Source organism: Cupressus sempervirens, chromosome 10 (genome assembly GCF_028749045.1).
Source record: "Cupressus sempervirens isolate cs-2001-9-10 chromosome 10, ASM2874904v1, whole genome shotgun sequence".
NCBI classification, from domain to species: Eukaryota; Viridiplantae; Streptophyta; class Pinopsida; order Cupressales; family Cupressaceae; genus Cupressus; species Cupressus sempervirens.
Window position 1 is genome coordinate 325,632,652 of NC_143127.1, and position 23,110 is coordinate 325,655,761.

Genomic DNA, 23,110 nt, shown 5'->3' on the forward strand with positions numbered 1-23,110 from the left:
TCTTTGTTGATGATGCAGAAAATAAATCTCCACAGCCATCCAAATGGTAGAAGTAAATGTTTAAATATATGATAATTTTCGGGCCTTTAGCCAAAGCAGTTCCTTGAGTAGCTTTATGGGAGACAAGGAGTTGAAGAAAAGACTTTCAACCTGCATGGATAATCAAAGTGGAAATTTGGCTAGAGGTGATGGATTCTCATTAATGCCACGAACTGGCCCGTCAATGCAGGAACTGACATGGAAGAGAACATAGGGATTGTCATGGGTAACGAAGCAAATCGTTATCGCCACCATGGGAAGAACAGTTGAACTCAACGAGGATGTGGAGTATGTTCTTAACAACAAGTTTCATGTGAGGATGGGTACGAAATGAGTCATTCCAAATAATTGTGGAGTGAAAAGAACAATAAGGAGAGAACTTCCAAATCCACCTGCCATACAGTCCAGATCTCGTTGTCTGTACAAGTGGTATTAAATGGCATACTTTATGCTATTAGGTCACACCCCTATGGGTCACGCCTGTTATTTCATTCAGCCTTATTCCCCTCATGTGGGCTGTTCGACTATGATATATGTCAAAGCAAGCCATCAAAAGATATATATATTTTCTGAAGGCATTCATCACTTAATCCATCCCAGTCAGCGTACAACCTGGTAAAAAAAAAAAAAAATCGAAATACATGAGGCACGATGTTATATAGTGAAAAAGCTATCTAATATCCATCTATAAGATTGTTTAATCATTTCACTGTGACCACCTAATTCTGACATAAATTACTTAGTCATCTTGGAGATATAATCTACAAATTCCTCTACCCAGCAATAGGAAATATTTTGGCTTTTAAACAAGTGGACATCAATACAAGTTAATGTTTGGCAGCATCGTGGATTTAACGTGATGCTGATGGGTCAAGCCGCAAATCCTATTTGTGCCTTATAAGTACATCATGGCTAATTGATTTTGGAATCAGTAACTCTGATAAAGTAGGAATTGATAAAGTCAATTAAAGACAAAGGTGTAAAGTCAATATATACAATAACTCACTCGAGTTATAACTTCTTTAATCCGTAGCTTCTACTATGGAAATATAAAGACACTTCCATCAACCTTGAAGAATTATCATGTACCAACAATGTATTGCATGAACAGTATCTTGATTTGAGTATGGAGACATTGATTGGTTGACATAGCCAATCCGGTTAATTATTATTGCTCCATAAATTGTTGCAACCATTATAACAGTGTTCATCTTATCCCGGTGATTTAAAGAGTCTACTAAGTGTAAGGCATGGGTTGTACCAATATGATTTGGTGATCTATTAAGACTAACTAAGGATCTCTGCATGGATTATTGGATTTCGGGAGATTTATGACTATTGCATGATCCGTGAAAATCATTACTTCAATCTGCTTGTAAGGTTGTCGGACCTTCATTGGAGCAGCTTAAGTGTGCCATATTTAATGTGATACAAAATTGTTTGATGATATTGTGGGGGAGAAATAATAAACAATATTGCATTCCCACTTGAACCATCCTTAGTGAGGAGCTGATTCAAAAGAGGAAACGTCTCTCAAACAATCTAAGAAGACATTTTCAGCTATGGACCTTCATTTTAGCAAACTCGTATCAAGGATGCATAGATATGTATTTATTATCCTTCAGTATTACACTTATCTACTCATTGTTCTCTCTTATTTGTACTTCTATATGTGCTATAAAGTCATTTGTATATTTGCCTTAATATTTTCCTTTGTCTTTGAGGATGTCCTTGCAGGAAAAAAGAATGGAACATTAAGCATGCTACCAAATATTGTGCAAACAAAATCTTATGATAGTAGCTCCAAAGAAGTTGTGATTTAGGATTCACGAATCATCTAATGATTAGGGTGGATAATGTGAGGATCTTGAAGCGAATATCCTTGATGATTATGATTATGAGAGGGAGTTTGACAGTTCATTAGAGGCAACCTTGGAAAAAGGGAGGGAGCAGAAAATAAAAAAATGCTTCAATCAAACTTTTGATGATCTTGGTTCAGAAGGAGTAGACCTTGTTGATGGATTCAACACTAGTCAGAAACTATAACAGCTAAAGGACTATGATTCATGGGATAAAGTCTCATGTATGTAGGTTGGAAGGCCTTATGCTATCAGGATACCCATTGAACTAGGGAAGCATGACATAACTTTCTACCAAGAGGTTAGAAGGATGATAACAAATTCAGAGGAAGTCTAAAACTTCATCGGAGAGAACCTTGTGCTAAGAGGTCAGAAAAGTTGATATCAAACTAAGAGGGAGCTTTGACACTTTATTAGTAACCTTGACAAGAAGATGAAAAGTATTCGTGGAGACTTCATGCGAACTTTTGATATCATACATCTACAAGTCTGTCCCCTATGTACATCATGAAGAAGTGACAACTTCTAAATGATTATCACTTGTATTAGGAGAAGTTATTGAAGGTGACGACCTTACAATAACTTGTATCATGATATACATTTTGTGTAAATGTTGAAATAAATCATGAAAGGCTTTATCTTATAAATCAACAACTAGGTGTTAGATGTCATTAATTTGACTATCTACAAGTTGTTTGTATAGATATATTTTAGGTACTAGGTGAATATCTTGCCTTGATATTCTGATAGGCCATTACCGCATTGAGTACTTGGTGAATATCATTTAGTTGATGTTCCGATAGGCCATTACTCAAAGTACTTGGTGAATATCATTTGATTGACGTTCTGATAGGCCAATGCTCATGTTACCTAATATGATATCTAATAGTAATTGATGAATATCATGTATTGATATTCTGATAGGTCAATACTTATATAATATCATATTCTAGAAATCTCCTGATCAAAGATTTCCTATATGTATTATTCTTGAAATATTACCTATGGTGTAATATCTATGTGTTTTATCCTTCTTCATTAAGAGGGAGTGTTAATGTTATAATTTTGTCGGATAAATTATATTATATATATGAGATATATAAATAATATATGGAAAATATTATATATGAAATAATTAACTAATGTTAAGAGTGTGTGTGTGTGTGTGTGTGTATCTTGTTATATTACTATTATACTAAGGGCATATTTTACTTGTGTTATAACTATAACTAATGTAGGTTAATATATCAAAGAGACATGTCTCTTCATGCGTCTTTGATCTCATATATATTCACTCGTATAGTAACTTGGAAAACACAAAAATATCCACAGGTGCTATTACAAGTTACAGATAGTTTAATTGATCCTATTTCACTAACAAAATGATATCAAATTCTAGAAACTGGAAAATGACATAATTGATGAAGCCATGGTTGAAATGACATCAAATTCTAGAAACTGGAAAATAAACCATCATAGAGATTTTATGAATGTATGAATATTAAATTACAAAATGGATTGTTTTCTGGGATGATCAGATTCCTATGAAAGCTCTAAGACTCTCCAAACATGTAGCCCTGATGAATCATACACTTTCGTATTTTAAATATATGCATGTTTTTATCTGTTGTTTTGTGACTGACTCTCTAAAAAATAACAGTCAAGGCTCTCCCAAGGATGAAACCAAAGGAATCAACACATGAAATTTAGCCACATTTTAATTATTTGCTCCATTACCTATGCAAATTTGGCCATGTCTCTTCTCTACTATCAACAAAACGAGACTATGTCTCTTCCCTATTACTGATACAGCCTCCAGCTCCCATATTACCCTGGCTTCCCTTCAAAGCCTCATCAAAATTTCAACATGTACCATCCAGCTTCTCAATCCTGATAGCAATATCATAATACTCATAAACTTAAATCCCTGGTGATGCATAATCTGTCTATAAAAACATGTTAATAACTTACTGTTGATGCCGGGAATTTAAGGCGGCTTTGTTACTCTACCAAATACTTTATATCTGACTCTTGCATGATACTTCTAGCCATTAAGGCCAAACTGATGAATGCTTAAACAAAACCTCATTCTTACCATGAGATCATTTCTGATCCTTAATCACAAAACTCGAAAAAAATTAATAATTATGATAAAAAACACTTACTTTCTTCTTTCTTCAGTGCAATGTGATATTTCATAGTGTATTTTGTTATGAATTTACATTTGCCTCCAACATGGTCAACATTAACATCCCCAAATTCTTACATTATTCACTGACTATATATTTTAATAATCAGCAGAGGAAAGCAAACTGTCTGTCTTAAGTAATTGAGTTCCATACTTTCCTCCAAATTCCCTCTTTGATCAGACCTTTTGCTTTATAAAGCATTGCTTTGTGTCCTTCCTCAACTGATTAGATATTGTTTCTAATATCAGATCCCAAGTGAGTTCATCATCACATTCATCCATGAGATTGATATGATGTTGAGGATTTTAACAAGAATTCTCCTTTTATCCTCCTCAGTTTCTAAGTTACCCCAGTATGCATGTCAAACCAACCTTATAAGCTGTTTGCTGCAGATATGTTCCACCTTATCCAAAGGTTTATCCCTTGTATTCCTCACCAAGTTTCAAAGCATAAGCTCACATAGAAACATTGAAGACTTGAAAGCTATTCCAAGAACCTTCAAAGATCAGCTAATTGCACCTTACTGGTTTTCTAATTAAGATGATGTATTCCTTCTAGTATTTCAAACTTCCATGTCAGGATCCCAAGCAGAACACCCATTGACTTTGACCATGTAATAAGAATTCTGATTCCCACAACACTTGGACCTTGCTAATTTGCCCTACAAACCATCAGTAACATAGCCATCATTCAAAATAGATTTTCTACCAAGTATTTATTTGAGTATGAGAAGTCCTAAACACCTCTTCATATCCATAAGCCTCTTGCTTCTCTTACCCATTGCACACCAAAATATCATTATGACCTTCTCTACCAGGACACTAGAATGCAACAATGGAAGATGGAAATACAAAAAATATATGCCCATGATCAGCAGAGGGTCGTCACTGCCAGTGCCAACCACCTAAATCCCAGCCTTTAGATCATTTACAAACTTGTCCCAGTTTCTTTCTACAAAATGTTTGAATTCTTTTTCTTTCTTATAAACTACAACATAAGCTCAAACTTGACAAATGCATCTATTAAAATTTCAAGAGATAAATTTCAAAAATCAAACCACGTGATAAACTGGAAAACCATTCATACTTACTACACATATTAACTACCAAAATAATCAAAGAAGCGTATGAAAGTATTAATGATATTAATATAGCATATTAATAGATGAAGCATTCACAACTTCAAAACTGCATTTCTCATTAGTGATGAGTTCCCTTTTGTTGTGATTCAACAAGACAAATCCACACCAAAAATATGTTAAGATTTCAAACTTAGACTTCCCTTGAAACAAATCAAAAAGAGTAGTGCTTTTAATCTAATGTGCATTTACATGATTTTCAGTTGCACTATTAAAGGTTGTAACTCTTAAATACTCAACATGTTTTCCTTGGGCACACGGAAATTGTTTATACTTAAGCGTGCAGATACTAAGAGTACAAAAGAGTGTCCAAATTTATAACTACTGGTGCCCTTCAAATGGACTTAATCTATCAAATGAATTGTAGTGACTTCCCTTCTTCAAACGACAACTAAATTGCTGAACGTATCTTACCACATTGAGGCATAAAATTAATCAATTTTATTTTTCATTCAATGGACAAGTTCATAGCTGCTATCCCTTCAAGACCCAGCAAAGCATGTCTATGTTATCTAGTATTTATATATTTAACTCTTACTCTTCTTCAGCAGCAGCAGAAGAGCAACAAACAAGACTAGACACTCTGAGCAATTCTTTTGCTGGACTTCAATTTGTGATAGCAGGTCTTTAAAATCATTTTGTGTCCTCTAAAACCTTTTCATCGTGTAAAATAATATGTTATGCATCTCAATGAGTATCTTCTATTGTTCATAGAGCTTAGTCATATGTTAAATGGCTAGCTGCATCATTTGCTTCTCCACATAGATTTTTCTAACCATCGGGCCCTTCTTATTGAGAACATGAATTGTCCAACTTATGAGATTTTTAACAGAGAAAATGATAGGGTGGGAAAATTGATTTTTATAAGTTTTAGCATCACTCATCTTCCCATCTTTCTGTTTTTTATTTGCAACATTGTGATCTCAGTTGAAATGTACAGTCTCTTTGATTCGTAAAAAATTGGGGATTGATGTATCAATGTAGCCATTGCAATTCAATGATCTCTTAATTACAAAGCACTTTAACTTAGATCAGATGAGAAAATCAATTTCAGAATTACAATTCTGTGTTTGTAACCACACTCAATAGTTCCAAGATCAATTCTTTAAGAGTGACAACAAGATTCAAGCATCTACATTTGAGCATATAAATGGTGCCTCCCTTCTCAATTATTTTAAAATTTAGTTAGAGCTTTCTGTTCTCATTAGAAAAGCTATGAATAAACTTAAGCACCAATTATTTGATATTGATTTTGATAACATAGGAATTAATGGTGTGCTTTGTCTTCTAGCTGCAAGTAGCATTGAATTCCAATCTTTTTAGTTTCTTGAAAATCAACGGGAAGATTCAATCTCGCTGCTAGGATAATGTTCATCAAAAGACAATTGATGCCTCCTCAATGGTCAATGTGAAGTTTTACCGTCTTTTCTTTCTTCTTCTCTTTTTGATTTTAACAAAAAGCAGATTTATCCATTTTATGAGTTAACATTAATATCCCAACCAGATTTAAAGAATCGACTCTACTCATTTTTATAGAGTCATTCTATAAGAATTTATTTTTAATTCTATATTGCTATACTATTGGATAGGGATAAAGTTCAAGATCAATTGTAGTCTTATTGAATTAAGAAATCATACATAATGAACCCTGATGGTAACATGCCAACTCATTTTTGTTATCCATAACAATTTGCCGCTTGTGCAGACCGATATAATCTTACTGTCTTACATTAAATTGGGTGCAGCTAAACTATTGAAAGAAATGTGGACAAACAAATACCATTTCCATTGGAATAAACAAGTGACAAATATAGTTTATTAACTATTTGATCAAATAGAAATATATAACGGATGCACATCTGATCAAATAGATATAAATATTTTAATATTTCTTAAAATTCAACCAGTTGGAAAAAACATTTTTTATCAGATTCTTGACCAAATAAAAAGATGTATTTCAGAATGATCAACTATGGAAGTATTTGGCTGAAGCCTATTCATAATTCCATAAAGTATACGTAATAATGTATTTATATGAAGACAATTCACAAGACCATCACATTGTTTGAGAATAAACTTTTAATCTTAAGCATTTGTGACTCTCTAATTCTACTATTGGATAGGGGCTCAAGTTCAAGATCATGTGCAATCTCATTGAGTTAAAAAATTATCAGTGTAACACAGGCACTTGCACCCCCCTCCCAAACCTCAAAGTACCCATCCCCGAGATGTCCCTACATCTGGTATTTGAGTACCCAAGTACCCCCACCTCCGCCAATCTGCAACCATGCCGCCGCTGGAATGGGTACTTGAATTTTGATTTTTGAATGTTACTATTGGGTATGTAATATGTTACTATGATGAATGTTCAATGGTTCTAGTTCATGATACAATTTTTCTATGTTCAAGTATTCTAATTTGGTATGTTCTACAGAAACATCCTTTCATAACTAGAATTTCAAGTTCTATATGCATACTATACAACACCCCCCCTGCCCCATCCTCCCCTTGCCACCGTCCCTTGGCTACCGTCCCTTCGCTGTCCCCCACCATCCCAAAAAATAAGGCCAATTTTTCCTGCATCCTGGAAACTTGTCCCGGCATCCCACCGTCCCGACATAGCCCAGTACTGGTGTTACACTGAAAATTTTATATAGAAAACCTTAATGTCATCATGCTGTCAAATTTGTCATTTCATAACAGTCTGCAGCTTGTAATGGCCAATACAATCGTCTTACATTACATTGTAATGCAGTTACCACTGTTGAAAGATATGTAGACAAACAAAGATCATTTCCATTGGAATAAACAAGTAAATATATAGTTTATTAACTATCTGATCAGATAAAAAAATATGTATATAATGTTTACTGACTATTTGATCAAATATTTATTAAAATTCAATCAGTTGAAAAATATTTTTGACAGATACTTGATCATATCAAAAAATATAGTTTATTATTAAATTAAGGAGGTATTCGGATGGAAACTATTCATAATACCACAATTAACAATAGTTATTACAAGAAGACGAATCACAATACCATCCTTTACTTTTCTTCAATTTATTCTTATTCTAGGAACTAAGTTACTGATGCATCTGGAAATAGGAAGATGCGGGTGCGGATGCATTCTAATGCTCGGAGGCGCTAGGATGTGTCGTGGATGCTGCCAGGAATCTTTCTTCCCTCATAAGGATGTGCGCGGGATGCTTGGGAGAGTATCCAGAGAGAATCCGTTGAGCATCCAGGAGCAAACCGTGAGCATCCAGCCATTTTGAGTGCCCAGCCACTAAAGTGACTTATTAAAACATGTGTTTAATAGTTTTTTTTATTATATTTTTTCTCCTATTTGCCTCACAACCCTAAAACAGCCCTAAAAGAGGCCATTCATTGCCATTCATTCTTCTATTACTGTTATTTCAATTTGATTATGCTAATTGCAACAGGATGGTTCATTTTTGTATATTTCTTGTATTTCTTTGCGTACATAAATTATAGTATGAACGCACCCAAATATATATGGATGCACATAATTGGTTTAGTTTTAAATATATATATTTATGTATGGACGCACCCAAACGCATCCAAAATCCCCCCAAAAAAAATCCACGCATCAGCACCCCGCACCCGCATCAGCATCAGAACCAGCATCAGTAACTTAGTCTAGGAATAATATGCCATCGTCTGATTTACTTATTTAGTGAAAAGCAAACCTGCAGTTTAATAATTCATATAAGATCACTTGTTTTTAAACTCCTTTCATAAGAAATGTCTATATAACTTTACATATTTAATTAATGCTACAAGATAAGTTATATCACATGTGACTAATTGAGAACAGGGCATCCTTCGAGTATGTAACTGAATATCAGCTCCACAATCTCTGCAACCAAATAACATCACTTTTCAAAAAAAGAATAATGACTCAAGATGTGTTTATCTGTGTTGTTCTCCAATTCTTATCTTTATAACGGGATTTTGATGCACATCCACACAACTTTATTCCCCAGACTGTAGGGAACCCGTCCTTAGATATGTTTCCCTTTCAAGAACCACAAATTTTGATTTGCAACCTAAGATTAAAATTAAATTAAAAATATGAAACTACTGGTAACTATTCCACACTCCATGTCCCGGAAAAGATAGGCAGATTAGCTTAGTGATAGAGGACGCAACATAAAATGGGATGTCCAAAGTTGATTACTATCTAGTCCATGCAAAAATAAAAATTTACTAGGCTAGTCAAGAATGACGTTGATGTCCTTATAAGAATGGGCAGCGTTAGGATTCTTGTAAGCGTGCATCCACTTTTTAGCAAATTTCCAAGTTACTAAACTTGGATAGTTGGAATGTAAATTTAACTCAAGTTCTCCTAACCCGATGAATTAAATATGAATGCCCGAGCTATTTTAATTACAAATGATTCAATAGTTTTATCTAAAGGTAAATATCCTATGCGATCCTTGCTCCAGGACGATGTAATGCGCAATTTAGACCTTCTCCAGCTAAACGATCTGTCAGCCGCTTTTGCCACAATAAGTTAACTCAAAAGAAATAATCGACAGAGCTATCAGATGCTTAAGAAACAAACTGTTATCTGCGAAACAGGCCCTTTGAAACCCTACCTTCCCAATTCCCCACATGAACCAAAAAGACACCCCAATAAAAGATACAATTCCTGCCAGGGTCACGAAAACCGTCATCCAACACAGATCCAAGTCCGAAAATCCCCAATCACAGCAAAATACCATGTAAACTTACAATCTGCCTATGGAAAAGAACTCCAATTATATGCAAACAGATCGGCAAATCCCTTGAACCCAATGCATTAAATTCGTAAAGAGAAAACGATATCAACCCTCACTTTTCCAAACATAGTAAATTTTATTTTTTTTTAAGAATCTAAGAAGTGTTACCTTTCTGTGTTTTTCATGGAGCTCCTTAGTCACCGATGCCTTATCGTTCAACGCCATTTCCGCAGCAATTGGTGCAGAATATTTACAAATTGAGAGGGTTCTAAGATTACGGAGAGAACATAATTAATACCAGGACTATAAACGAAGGCTCTATTTCGCTTCACACAAAATACAAGGGCGCTCGTGAGGAAGTACGTCCGGTGGAATGACAATATCTGTTTCACCACATTGACTTTTCAGAGAAGCAAAATGGAAAGCAATCATGGTAGTTAGTCTTTCCTCAATGGAGGGACCCGCTCTCTATGGGATTCCCAAGCGTTCTATTAGCTCAAGCCAAGATCTTGTGCTCTTGTAGGCAGGGGTCTTCCAACTCACAAGACAAAAAGAAAAAATGTTTTAGAGGAGTGGATTTTTTTAAAATTAGAAAATAATCATCCAAAGAGAATATTTGCACAATAGAAAGGTAATTAAATGTTTTTTTTAGTTTTTTTTTTTATTATTAATTGTTCGTCCTTTCTATAAGGCAGAGACTATAGTTTTCAATCATCTACTTTGTATTAGTCTATGCTTTGAAAATTGTGAAATTGATAGAAAAAATTCTTTATACTAAAGTTGTTAGATTAGTTTTTATTAAAATGAATTTTTGAAATTAAATTTCTCATTTTCTATTGGTGTTGGTCATTTTTCCAAGCAATATTTTGTATTTTCTCACTCAGAAAATTAGCTTGAAAAAAATTGTTGAAAAGTTGTTGAGAATGTCATTCTTCTATTACGTGTATGTTGCATAATTGTCATGACTCATTATTCTCGACATGTTTTTATTAGAACTTAGTATGTTATTTGACCTTTTGACTAAGACTATGTTTGACTATGTAGGACTCGTGTCGAATACCTTAAAACTTTTATTGTTGATATTATTGGATAGCTAATTTAATTTAATAATCATTAGAATGGTCGCAATATGTTGAGCTATGAGATTTCGACATGATGGTTAAAATTGTAATTTCATTTATATGTTTATATCTGACAATGTACGTTGAATGTTTTAAATTTTGAATTTAAGATATTATTATTATTATGATAATGACATTACTGACGCATTGGGTGATGTCAAGTTTGAGAGTGTGCAGGTATTGAAGGCGGAAGGGTGGTTGAGGTAGAGGAGTTTAGCTCCTTGGCAAGGTTGGTCTGGAATTTTTATGGGGCAGTCACACACACACTTAAAGTATTTTATTTCGAATAAGTTATATGCTTGGCTTTTACATCTAGTTTAATTATATGGATTTGAACATGCATATAGAGTGGTAATGAATTCATAATTTGTTTAGTAATTTTGAAATATTATAATTTAGATTTAAAATAAGTACTATGCTCTTAAATTATTTTCCTTAGAAATTACAATCGTGAAATTTAATGGAAATGATTAGTTGAGAAATTTTTTACGATTAAATAGTAACAAAGTGCATAATCCGGACTGAATTTAACACTCCAAATTGGTGGAGATGAATTCCCAATTTCATATTTTCCATAACGTTAATCGGGATGGAAGGAGGGCATTACAATTATAATAATAATATAAAAGAACTTGCTATTTTTTTTTGGAGAGGGGGGAGAAAAACGCGTTGAAAAAAAAAATAAGGAAAGACTCCATTTAGGAAAATCCACAAGCATGCAAGGGGAGCGATTTTGCTGATAAAAAGGAGAGAACACGATTTGATTTGGGGGGAAGAGACACGTTTTTGGAGAAGGAAGGGTGGACGTTTTTGGAGGAGAGGAAATAAAACTTGCTAAAAAAAAGAGAAGGATTGAATTCTTTCAAATAAAAATCTGCAAGCTGAATGAACGCATGCTAAGGAGGAAGGAATTTGTTGTTAAAAAGAATAGAGTCAATGGAAAAATAGAGAGGAGGAGGTAGTAGCTGTAGTGATAAATTGAATTTGAAGAGCAACTCCAGAGGCCCTATGTGTCCCTCAAACCATCCAGGTTCAAATCAGCATTTACTCATTTATTATGGTTTTACATTGCTATAAGTGCATAGATATTATATTTCACCTATGAGTTTTCATTAGTAAGAATAGATTTGAATGGCATGAGATTTGATGTTCTTCCATGTGAAAAGATGAAAACAATAAATAAATAAGTCAAACAATTTCTAATATTGCCAATAGCTCCTGTCAAAATTATTTGATGTAGATTTGTTTTAGTATTCTTCTTCTTCTCCTACCTGTACGTTTCCTTAGCCAAACTGGGTATGGTTTCTCCACACTTGCGGCTTTGTATATTTTTTTTATTTTTTATTTATTTATTTATTTATTTTAAATAATTTAATTCATTCCTATTATTTTGGTTAATAAACATAGGGACTGGGTATAAGAAAATTGTTTTCCAAACTATTAATGAAATGAAACAACCAAAAATTTGTATTGGAAACATTCAAGTCGTATGATTATTGTTTAAATGAATAAGCTTTTATAATTTGATGAGTGGTAAATCAACTTTTGAAAAACAAAAATTTAGACTTAGAACCTTTTACATTTCAGATTAGGACATTAAAAAAAAAAATTCTATTAACTAATAAAGACATTGGCTGATTTTCGAATGGAATGCCTGATTAAAAGGATTTAATTTCTTATGCATTATTGAAACAACGGCTTAACTGCACCGAATAGACTTAGAAAACTTATGTGTCAGGACAGGGGAGTGTGGTTTTGATTTGAGGATAATGGTATTAGCTTGAAACAAGTAAATAATTAAATTTTTTGGATACCATTTTTAACAAATGAAAATAGTGAAAGTATTTATAAATAACCTCTTTACCACCGAAACATAGAAATTTATATGTATTCATATTGGAAACATAAATTCCATTAGTAGTATTATAAGGATAATCTAAACAAAAGTGTACATTTAAGCGTAACTATTTAAAATAAAAATTTTAAAAAAAAATTATTATTATTAAATGAATTAAGGGGAGTATCAATTTAGATGTCATTAAAAGATTTTAGTATTAACATATTTGTATAGTAAAATTTAGTAGACCCTTGTAAAGATGTTAATAAATTTAGAATTGTTATGATTTAACTTGATCATGCACTATTGAGGAAATTTAATTATGTATATTCTAAAGTGATGTGAATAGTAAGAATGGATGCTGAATGTGGGATCGAAGAGGAGGGTAATTTATGGGAAATGTATTGTTTTTCCTTAGAAATCTACTTGCCATTTTTTTACATTTTACTAGTTCATGATGCTTGGCCAAGCTCGGTAAACTTTTATGCATATGATTGAAATGCATTTGGTTATTTTTACATTGTTTTCCCTCTTCCACATCCTTGTGTATGTTTCTACTAGACATATGTGTAAGTAGATTAGACACAAAGGCTACACCAAATCTTTATGATCCAATTGTGTCGAGTTGCTAGCCTTCTCGTGCCAAGGTCGAGTAGTTCTTAACTGGAGAACCTCGGGGAGCTAACCACTCCATGGTTGGGTGGTAAAAATGCCAGGACCACTCTTCCGTCTCATGATAGTGGATGGACATTGTTCTGATGGCTCGAAGATGAGATTACATGCAGATGAACACTAAGGTTCGATGGCATGTTAATTTTATATGATTATGTTATATATTTTTTATATCATATGATGTACTGATGATACATCCATGTTCGACGTGTAGGTTGACATAGTTTTGACAAAAGATGTCATGATCATATGACTCATTTCTAGCATTTATACTTTGTTTTGTATATGGTATCGATATGTGGTTGGCTTTGCATTATCAAGTGTATTTAGAGAAATTGGTGATATGTAATAATGATTGTGATTCTAATTATTCTTGACTATTTGTCGATATGTATAGATTTCCATCTAGAAATGGACAATGAATTAAATCTTTATGTGAATTAAATCGACATTTTACTTTTCAAATTCTATATTTTTTTGCATATTGTTCCGCATCTTGAGGTTGTTTGCTTATGTGGCAATTGTTGTGGATTAAGGATTTTACATGTGGTATTAGAGCTATGTTAAACATTAGGACCTAAGGTCTTGCTGATGCTAATGTTGCGTAGTTTACTCTTAGAACGGGAGTAATCTATCATCATGTATTCTCAAAGAGGCAATAGGGATGGAGGCATCAATGGTCCTCAGGATGAGCCTAGAAACCAAAGGCTTGACTAGATTTTGGCACTCCTCACTCAACAGGGATAGCACATGAATGACATGGAAAATGCCATAAGAGGATGACAAGCTGAGGAGGATGAGCACAGAGAAACTTTGCGTCAGTAGGAAGAAGCACAAAAGAAGAGAGAGTAGGACCAATTGCTTGAGGCTCAGAGGAAATAGGAGGAAGATCGAAGGATTGAAGAGCAACATAAGGAAGAAGTCGATCGAAGAATGGTTGGATTAGTTCATGATAGGGTCTAAATCACAGAAGATCTCAACAAGGACCTCAAAAAGGTCACACCTCCTACCTTTAATGGTAAGACTACAGGTGAAGAGGCAGAAGCTTGGATAGCCACCATGGAAAAGTATTTTCATATTTATAATTTCACTAGGAAATCCAAAGCAGTATGAGCTACTTTTCAGTTGGTTGGTGAAGCAGCAACATGGTGGGAAAATGTCATGGCTGAGAAGAAGTTACAGCACGAAGAGATATCATGGGAAGACTTCCTGCAGCAATTCCCTAAGCGATGGCTGCTTCAATTTCTTTATGACAAGAAGGCATCAAAGTTCTACAAGTTGATCCAGGGAGTCATGTCAGTCACACAATATCATGAACGATTTTTCCATCTAGTTAAATATGTTCCTTAGTACCAAAATGATGACTTGTTTAGGACTTGCAAGTTTGTCATGGGGCTATGCCCAAAAATCTATAATGAGGTGGAAATGCATGAGCTAGAGTCTATGGACTATGCACCGAGAAAGGCACTAAAAAAGGAACAATGATTGAAAGATACAACTCCAGTAAAAGCCTTCAATAACTGATCTTTCAAGAGAAAATTTCAAGATGATAGCAAGCAACAAGGTGGTCGACAGCAGATGTATAACATGAAAAGGAAAGGACAAGAAAATTCTCAAAAGGGCAATAACAGGAATTTTCAAGGTTAGAACAAGGGTAGAGGAAGTAACAACAATGGGAATAACAATGGTGGCAATAACAGGAACTGGAACAGGAATGATAAATCAACAACTCAAACAGGACCTTGTGATAGTTGTTTTGTATGTGGAGGAAATCACTATGCAACTAGATGCCCTCAGAGGAGTGCACCTAGGAATGGACCAAAGGTTCAACACCAAATTCATGCAGTTGTGGACCATAGGTAGGCAAAGTTTCAAGCAGCTCCTTTGTAGTTAACTATTAAGCTTTACGGTTATGAAGTTTCCATTTTGATTGATACTGGTGCTATAGAGTCTTTTGTAGATCCTAGTGTAGTAGCTAAACTTCCAATTAGAATTGGTTACATGGAAAACCCCTGGTTAGCTGAGTATGGAAATCGGATAGAGCATAGAGTAGAGCAATGTCTATCCTGTAGTGGGTTAGAACTTTCAACTTTTCACAGGCAAGTAAATTTATATGTAGCTCCACTTGGGTCATACGATGTCATACTTGGTATAAATTGGCTTACTGAGCATAAGGCAATAGTGAATTGCAAAAATAAGCTAGTTGAATGCCTAGATGACTTTGGAAATCTAGTAATAGTGAATGGGATTAAGAGGCTGATAGTGCTTAGGCATATTTCAGCTATGTAGTTGAAGAAGGCTAAGTGGAAGGGTTGTAAGCTTTTTGTTGCACATGTGAAAGATCTTGAAGATTCTATACCTTCCGTAGATGATTATCCAATTTTGTAGGAGTTTCGGGATGCCTTTCCTGAAGATTTACTCAAGTTACCACCTAAGAGAGAGTTTGATTTCTCCATTGAGATTAAGTCAGGAGTTGAGCCACAATCTAAGGCACCTTATAGGATGACCACCACTGAGATGTACGAACTCAAGGTTCAGTTGCAAGAGTTGTTCGACAAAGGGTTTACACATCCAAGCATGTCACCATGGGGAGCATCAGTGATTTTTGTAAAGAAAAAGGATGGAACCTTGCACCTATGCATTGATTACAAGATGTTAAACAAGGTTACCATAAAGAATAGATATCCACTTCCACAGATAGATGAGCTTTTTGATTAGATGAAGGGAGCTAAGGTACTTTCAAAGATAGATCTACGATCTTGGTATCATCAACTACGGATTAAGGATTTTACAATAATTGTAATGGTTGTACATGTTGGATAAGTATGTTTTTTTCTTCCAATGGCATTATGCATGTTGGACAAGTGTTTTTTCTCTTGTTTTGTATGGTTCAATGGCAACTAAGATTTTCCAACTTAAGACAAAGGTCATGGATAAATCCCATGGTGAGACAATTGAGTGGCTTTTGTAGTGAGAAGAGCTCTCAATTATTGTAGAAACATGGATTCATACTATTTTGATGAATTTCTCCACTCTGCTTGTATTCTCCTCCTCTCAGTAAAATCATTTTTGCACAATTAAACTAGCCAAATATTAGATTTTGTTGCTGAAGAGTAGGTGTGTGTATGTTGTGGATAAATTCTTTTATTTTAAATGGAAGGTGGGGAATGAATAAGTTATTGTCTCTATAGATGAAGATTGAAGAGCTTTCAAGTGTGCTCTGAAAAGCTTTGGTACAGACTAGTTTTGTGATAATGGCCGCGTCATTCATGGCTACTTCTCCACTGATTTGTTTCTATACTTCATTGGTTTTAACATGTAAGTGTATTTAATTAGAAATCGTAATTTGACACTCAGTTTATTGTATGCTCTTTTTGGGTACATATTAGTAGCTCAATTCTAGAAGAAATACAACAATGAAATGCAACTTGTTTCTAGGTGCATATTAGCAGCACAATTCTAGAAGAAATATAATAATGAAGTGCAACCTTTGTGATGATATGGACTTCTAAGTCTATATATTGCAATGTAGAATTTTTTTAATACATTTTCAGCTTTGGTAAATTAAGACTTACCCACCTAGTTGCTTTCATTTTATTCAATCTCAATGTTTCTCCTAGATTTATTTTGTAAATTGTGATCTTTATGGAGCTAGCTATGATGGTGCAATATTGTAGAAGAGGATATTATAAGAATGTAGCAGAGTGTCAATGAAATTTGTGACTGGCTTCACCATTAAAATAAATGATAAATACTCTAACATTGTGCTAATTATTTCTGGTTCTATTAAAAGATTGAGAAGTTTTGGTGGGATCAAAGAATACACAACCATGACCCAAAAGATAAAAGGAAAAAGAAATTTGTGAAAAAATATGTTGGCATTAATGGAGAAAAGATAGACAAATCCTGAACTTATGTTCCACAATAAAAGAAGAGTGAGAAAAATATAGGCTTCATCATGAAATTGTATATTAATTGCATGTTTTCACTCATTGTAAACATCATCTAGTCAGTTTTGTCTTATGTGAGGCTACTCATTACTGAATTTGAGAAACTTAGAATTGCCCCTTATGCTCTTTGATGATAATACTATCAAAAACTCAACTTATTTTTAATAACATATGTTATTTATGGTAGTCATTCTCCATGGTTATGAATATTTTGAATTTGTAAATGATGTAAAAGTGAAAGTTAAACATTCGCTTTATTTCTTTATTCATTTTTTTGTCTTCTTCTTACTTGCTAATATGATGATAGATCATGAAGTTTTTTTTTTTTTTTAATATTAGATAAGTCTACATAATTGAATTTAAAAATGATAAACATTTCTAATTTTTTAAATTATAAATTTAATCTTATAAACTACATTTCTGGATAAATTATAGAATTTTATTTTATAAATTACAACTTTGATTAAACTAATGGTTCATTCACCTCCATAGATCAATTCAAGCTAATAGGTTATGATCTAATTGAAGAAGTTAAAGAATAGTATAAGTTCTTGGTAGCTAGATTATTATCTAATTGAAGAAGTTAAAGAATAGTATATTGTATATTGTTCGCTTTTCCTCTTAACCCCTATTCTTCATGTTCTCTCTCTACATTTTTTTCCTCACTGTAATCTTATTTTCACACCTTTGGACTATATAATTTTTAGTCTTATCATGCTCTTATTTGACCATCTACGATATGTAACTATTTTGTAAAGATTTGATATGGTGGGCCCATAAAAATGTTGTACGAATTTCTTTCAGGCGCGCGCATGTGTATCATTTTGAATAGATGTACTAGTTTATTTGAATGTTGTAATTTTCTTACTTTCAAAAAAATTCACCAAAGCTCTCAACAATAAAGTCAAAGATTACCAAATTTTGATTTACAATTGCACTTGCATTTTCTTGAAAGTTTTGAATATTTTACAAGATTTTAGAAGGAATCAATTTAATGGGCATTCTATAATTATTGAAGTTATTGTGACGAAATTTTACAAGAAATCCTTTTAATGGATATTCTATAATCATTGTACTTATTGTGACCGCATTTCTTATACACTTTAAGTACCCCATTTGAAGATTCGTCCATATTTTCCTTATCGGTCTATGTCAAGAGTAGCATATAAATATTTCTAAAATGCCAATTGTAGCATATAAATATTGCTAAAATGCCAAGTACAAACATGGTAGAACTAATATTGCTAATTGTTGATATATTCTCGAGCCTTAATGTTTCTAAAATGCTAAGTACAAACATGATAGAACTGATATTGCTAATTGCTGACATATTCATGAGCCTTTGTATTTGATTGTTTGACAATGATTACTAGATTACACTATTTTAATTATCTTTTTTAAAATATGAATTCAAAAGATATAAAATACTTTCATACTTCACAAGATTTACATCATCTTTTTTAAATTATAAATTTAAAAGACTATAAAACAATTTCATACTGCCACTTTTTCATTAGAAGGCAGGACTATAGCTCTACAGAGCTCTTGTTATTATTATTAATTGATTATTGTAATTATTGTAGGCAATATATTCTTATTTAATTAATTAATTGGTAGAAATGACTATTTTTAATAGTTTAAATATTTTTGAAGTTTAGTTAATTTCATATATTTTAAGAATTATTTTTCTCTAGACAAAAGCCTACAACACAACTGTAACGTGCGGGCCTCTCATGTGGGAGGTCTTGGGTTTGAATCTACTATCGCTTAACATATCATAATAATTAATTCAAACAAATAATAATAATCAATCTAGGCTTCAATCGTTTACCAATAATAATAAAAAGAATTATTTTTCTCTATTTTGATTGGTTAATCTAATTTCATGTTATAACACCCCTTTTCTTGGAGGGCTAGCTCATACTTCATTTTCTTCCCCAAGAGTAAAGATATATTATGTTGATTAATTAATTGGGTTTTGCATTAAAATAAATTATTTGAATTATGAAATACTTACTTTCCACTATTTTCTTCAAAATCATGAAACATTACCATTTAAATTTTTATTTATTTATTTATTCAACATTTCTTTTAATTTTAATAAAAATTGATTCTCACATTATAATGTTTAATTTTTAGAATAAAAAATAATAATTAGATCCTATATATTATATTTTCTCTAGTATTTTCCTTTAAATAATACATTGTTAGTTTTACAAAGACATCAAATATATTCATTTCACAAGCTCCCATAAACCAACATATAAAGCTAAGTTATATTATATTATTTTACAATAGAATTTTATAATAGTACAAAATTATTGATATATAATAATTTTATCATGCATCTATGTTTTTATATTTCATTTAATATATTAGTTACTTATTATAATATTCTATTTTTATAATTATAATGTACTGCAATAGTAATTACACACCACTATGTGGCACTTGTTAGCAATTAGTAATTGTATATTTTTGTGCTTATAACGATGAGCTGGTAGATGGTTAATAATAAAATTACTTTTAAATATAGTTTAATATAAATTAATTAAATTAAAATTTTAGTAAAAGATAATTTCAAAATATATTTCAAATAAATTAAAAATATTTATTTATATCTAATTGATCATATATGAATAAAATGATAAAGCTAAGTTGGTGCGAAGGTGAGTCATGAGGTGTAGTTTTAGGCTAATGATCATGGTGGTACACATCAACTCTAGTTTGAGTCACACATTTACTCATGAATGGTTTATGTGGGGTTAAGCTCGCCCCCTCTTCTCCCCCAAATTTAATACAATGGGATAAACCACAAGAAGGATGGTGGAAATGCAATTTTGATGGTGCCTCGAAAGGGAATTTGGGACCATCAAGAGCAGGATTTGTAATCAGAGATGCAAGTGTGAATCTACAAGCACTAGGTGACAAAAGATTTCAAGATAGCACTAACAATGTTGTAGAAATTGAAGTAGCTCTTTTGGTTGTCAAAGCTTAAGAAGCTAGGAGTTATGCATGTGGAAGGGGACTCTCTCATTATTATCAATGTCATTATAAAGGGAGACATTGATGCATGGCTCTTACAAAACTACATCCACAATATAAAATTTGAATTGGCCACCTTGGGGGACTTTAGAATCACACACATTGAAAGGGGTGTAAACTTGGAAGAAGACATAATGTCAAATTGTGCTCTAACTCTCAACATGTCTGAAATAGTTATGGAAGATTTTACTAATGTCAGGTGGAATGATTGAAATTTGCTTATCATTTATTGTTTTCACTTGATTAAGACACAAATCTACATTCTCATTAAATAAGCATGCATTTGGGGATTGTGTAAAATGTGGCATTCCCAAGCCGCATTAGTTGAATGTGACAAGCATTAATTAAAAGTCATCATTCACCACCCTTGGTTAAGTTCTTTGAGCTTACTTTTTTAAGCTCACATGCTTCTTAAATTGCAGAACATTAATAGGGGTAGATTATTAGGTGACAAGAAATGAAGACCCCATTCACTCTCCATTATCGCAAGAAACAAAATCATTTTCATGGACATGGTAAGAGGATAAGAGTGGACAAGATATTCAGGATCATTCATCCTAGACTTAAGGATGTGGTTGAGTTGCTCCTAGGGGAAATATTTTATTAGATGGAGAACTGCAACCATACAAACAAAGAATCTACTCAATGATCCTAACTTGGGTGTTGCAATTGGCAGAAAAGGACATAATCATATTCATGATGCACCTATTGATTCTGATGGAAGCCTTGATTGGACTGGAGAATATTTTAGCAACTTTGATTCCTGGTTGGGAAATTAACTTGGGGGAAAGGGGTATGGACATTGAGAAAATTCATGGCACAAAATACACTCATTTTGTATGGTAGTTTGTGGAGAGTTAGAGGCACAAGTGTTTCAAAGAAGTTAGGAAGGTTTGATATGTTGGTCTCAGATTGGTTTTGAGCATTGAGTGTCAACACACTTAAGAAATTTCTAAGTTGATGTCGAGTATAATATGGATGTTGAGCCACAGTATGTGCTAAGCCATAAATTCAACAGGTGTCGAGTACAACAGATGCCAAACAGATAGACAATGACGAGCAAGTTTCAAGTGTCGAGTGATAATTGATGCCGAGCTAGTATATGTACCGAGTAGAGTATAGGAGTCGAGCAAGACAAAATTCCTATGGATGCTGAGCAAGATAGAATTCCTATGTGTGTCAAGCATTAGTAATCAGTAAGTGTCGAGTAATACAAAATCATCATAAGAGTTTGTGCCCTTGCAAACTCAAATGTAAACCATTTTTGAGCCGACTCAAGATGAATTTGAAGGATCTAAAAGATAAGATTGAATCTTTTTGATTCCCTATGAAATCAATATGCAACCAATCAGAAAAATGGAAAGAATTGAGCGGTAAAGATGGATGAATCTCAATCATAGATTCATACCTAACCCTAAGTATGGTATAGGAATGCAAGGAGAGAATGCTAGCAAAGTTTAAAGGGGTATAAAGAATTAGAAGAAGGACAACATTGCAGAATCAAGTTATCAGAACACAATATCAACACTTCGAACATAGTCATATCAGATCAAGAAGGATCATATCAGATTGGATAGAACAAGGATCTGAAATCAACAATCGAGGATTGTAAGTTATCAGGTCAACACATTCTACTATACTTTCTAGCCATTGTATTAGGAGAATGAAAATCCTATGATGATAGGTTGGTTTAACAACCATATTGTAAATCCTTTAACAAGGTGACATTCCAAGTGAGTGTTTGTAAATCCTTTAGATAGGTCACATTTAATAGTGTGTTAGAGCCTTTAATAGGGCAGGTCTTTCACAAGGCAGACCATTGACAATGGTCAAACTTTGTAACCTTAACCAGTTACATATTATTGCAATGATAAGTTATGGGTGTCATCCCCACCCCAGTTTTACCTTCTCATTTTGGAGGGTTTCTGGGTGATCAAATCTTATGTTATCTATTTTCATGCATGCCTTTACTTTCATGTAAATTAGATGTGTTACATGCATGTGATTGATTTCAGTTAAAAAAATTTATAGCTTAAAATATTGGTACTTTTGATTCACCCCCCCTCTCAGAAGTATTCTTCCCACTTGTAAATTTCAACATGATATGCCCTGAAGCTTTTGGTTATACAACACATCATTGATTAAGACATGTCCCAAATGAAAGCTAGGGTTGGATGGACATATGCAAGTGAAGCCCATAAGGAGAGGTAGAGAGCTCAAGAGGTGGCTAACAAAGGAGATAATGACTAGTCGGAAGCTAGAATTAACTCAATGGTCCAAGAAATGATTGATGGCTTTATTCCAAGGGCCTTATGGTTATGCAAGGTTATGTTGTTTCTTCTCCTTCCTTTAGCTTGGGATGCCTTTTGGTGGGGTTTTGGGTTAGGTGTTGTTGTTTAACTAATTTATTCTCCTTTACAAAAAATGATCTTTTTTTCTTGAATGCAATGGTGGTTTTGTGGTCTTTTTTGGGCTTGTTCGGTGGGTTCCATTTCAAATAATTTTTTTAG

The 23,110-nt window shown here is 33.2% G+C and overlaps 1 protein-coding gene across 3 annotated transcripts in view; it reads right to left on the bottom strand.

The window, feature by feature from the left end:
* Positions 1-10,328, bottom strand: part of LOC149533938 (ADP-ribosylation factor GTPase-activating protein AGD5-like) — a 60,666-nt gene extending 50,338 nt beyond the window's left edge. For all 3 annotated transcript variants that reach the window (XR_016358131.1, XM_089807654.1, XM_089807653.1), the window contains exon 1: positions 10,144-10,328. Coding sequence is in view for 2 of the 3 variants with exons in the window: in XM_089807654.1 (XP_089663780.1) it covers positions 10,144-10,200 (57 nt within the window). In the remaining variant the exon portion in view is untranslated. The remainder of the gene's footprint in view (positions 1-10,143) is intronic.
* Between the last annotated feature and the right edge of the window lie 12,782 nt (positions 10,329-23,110).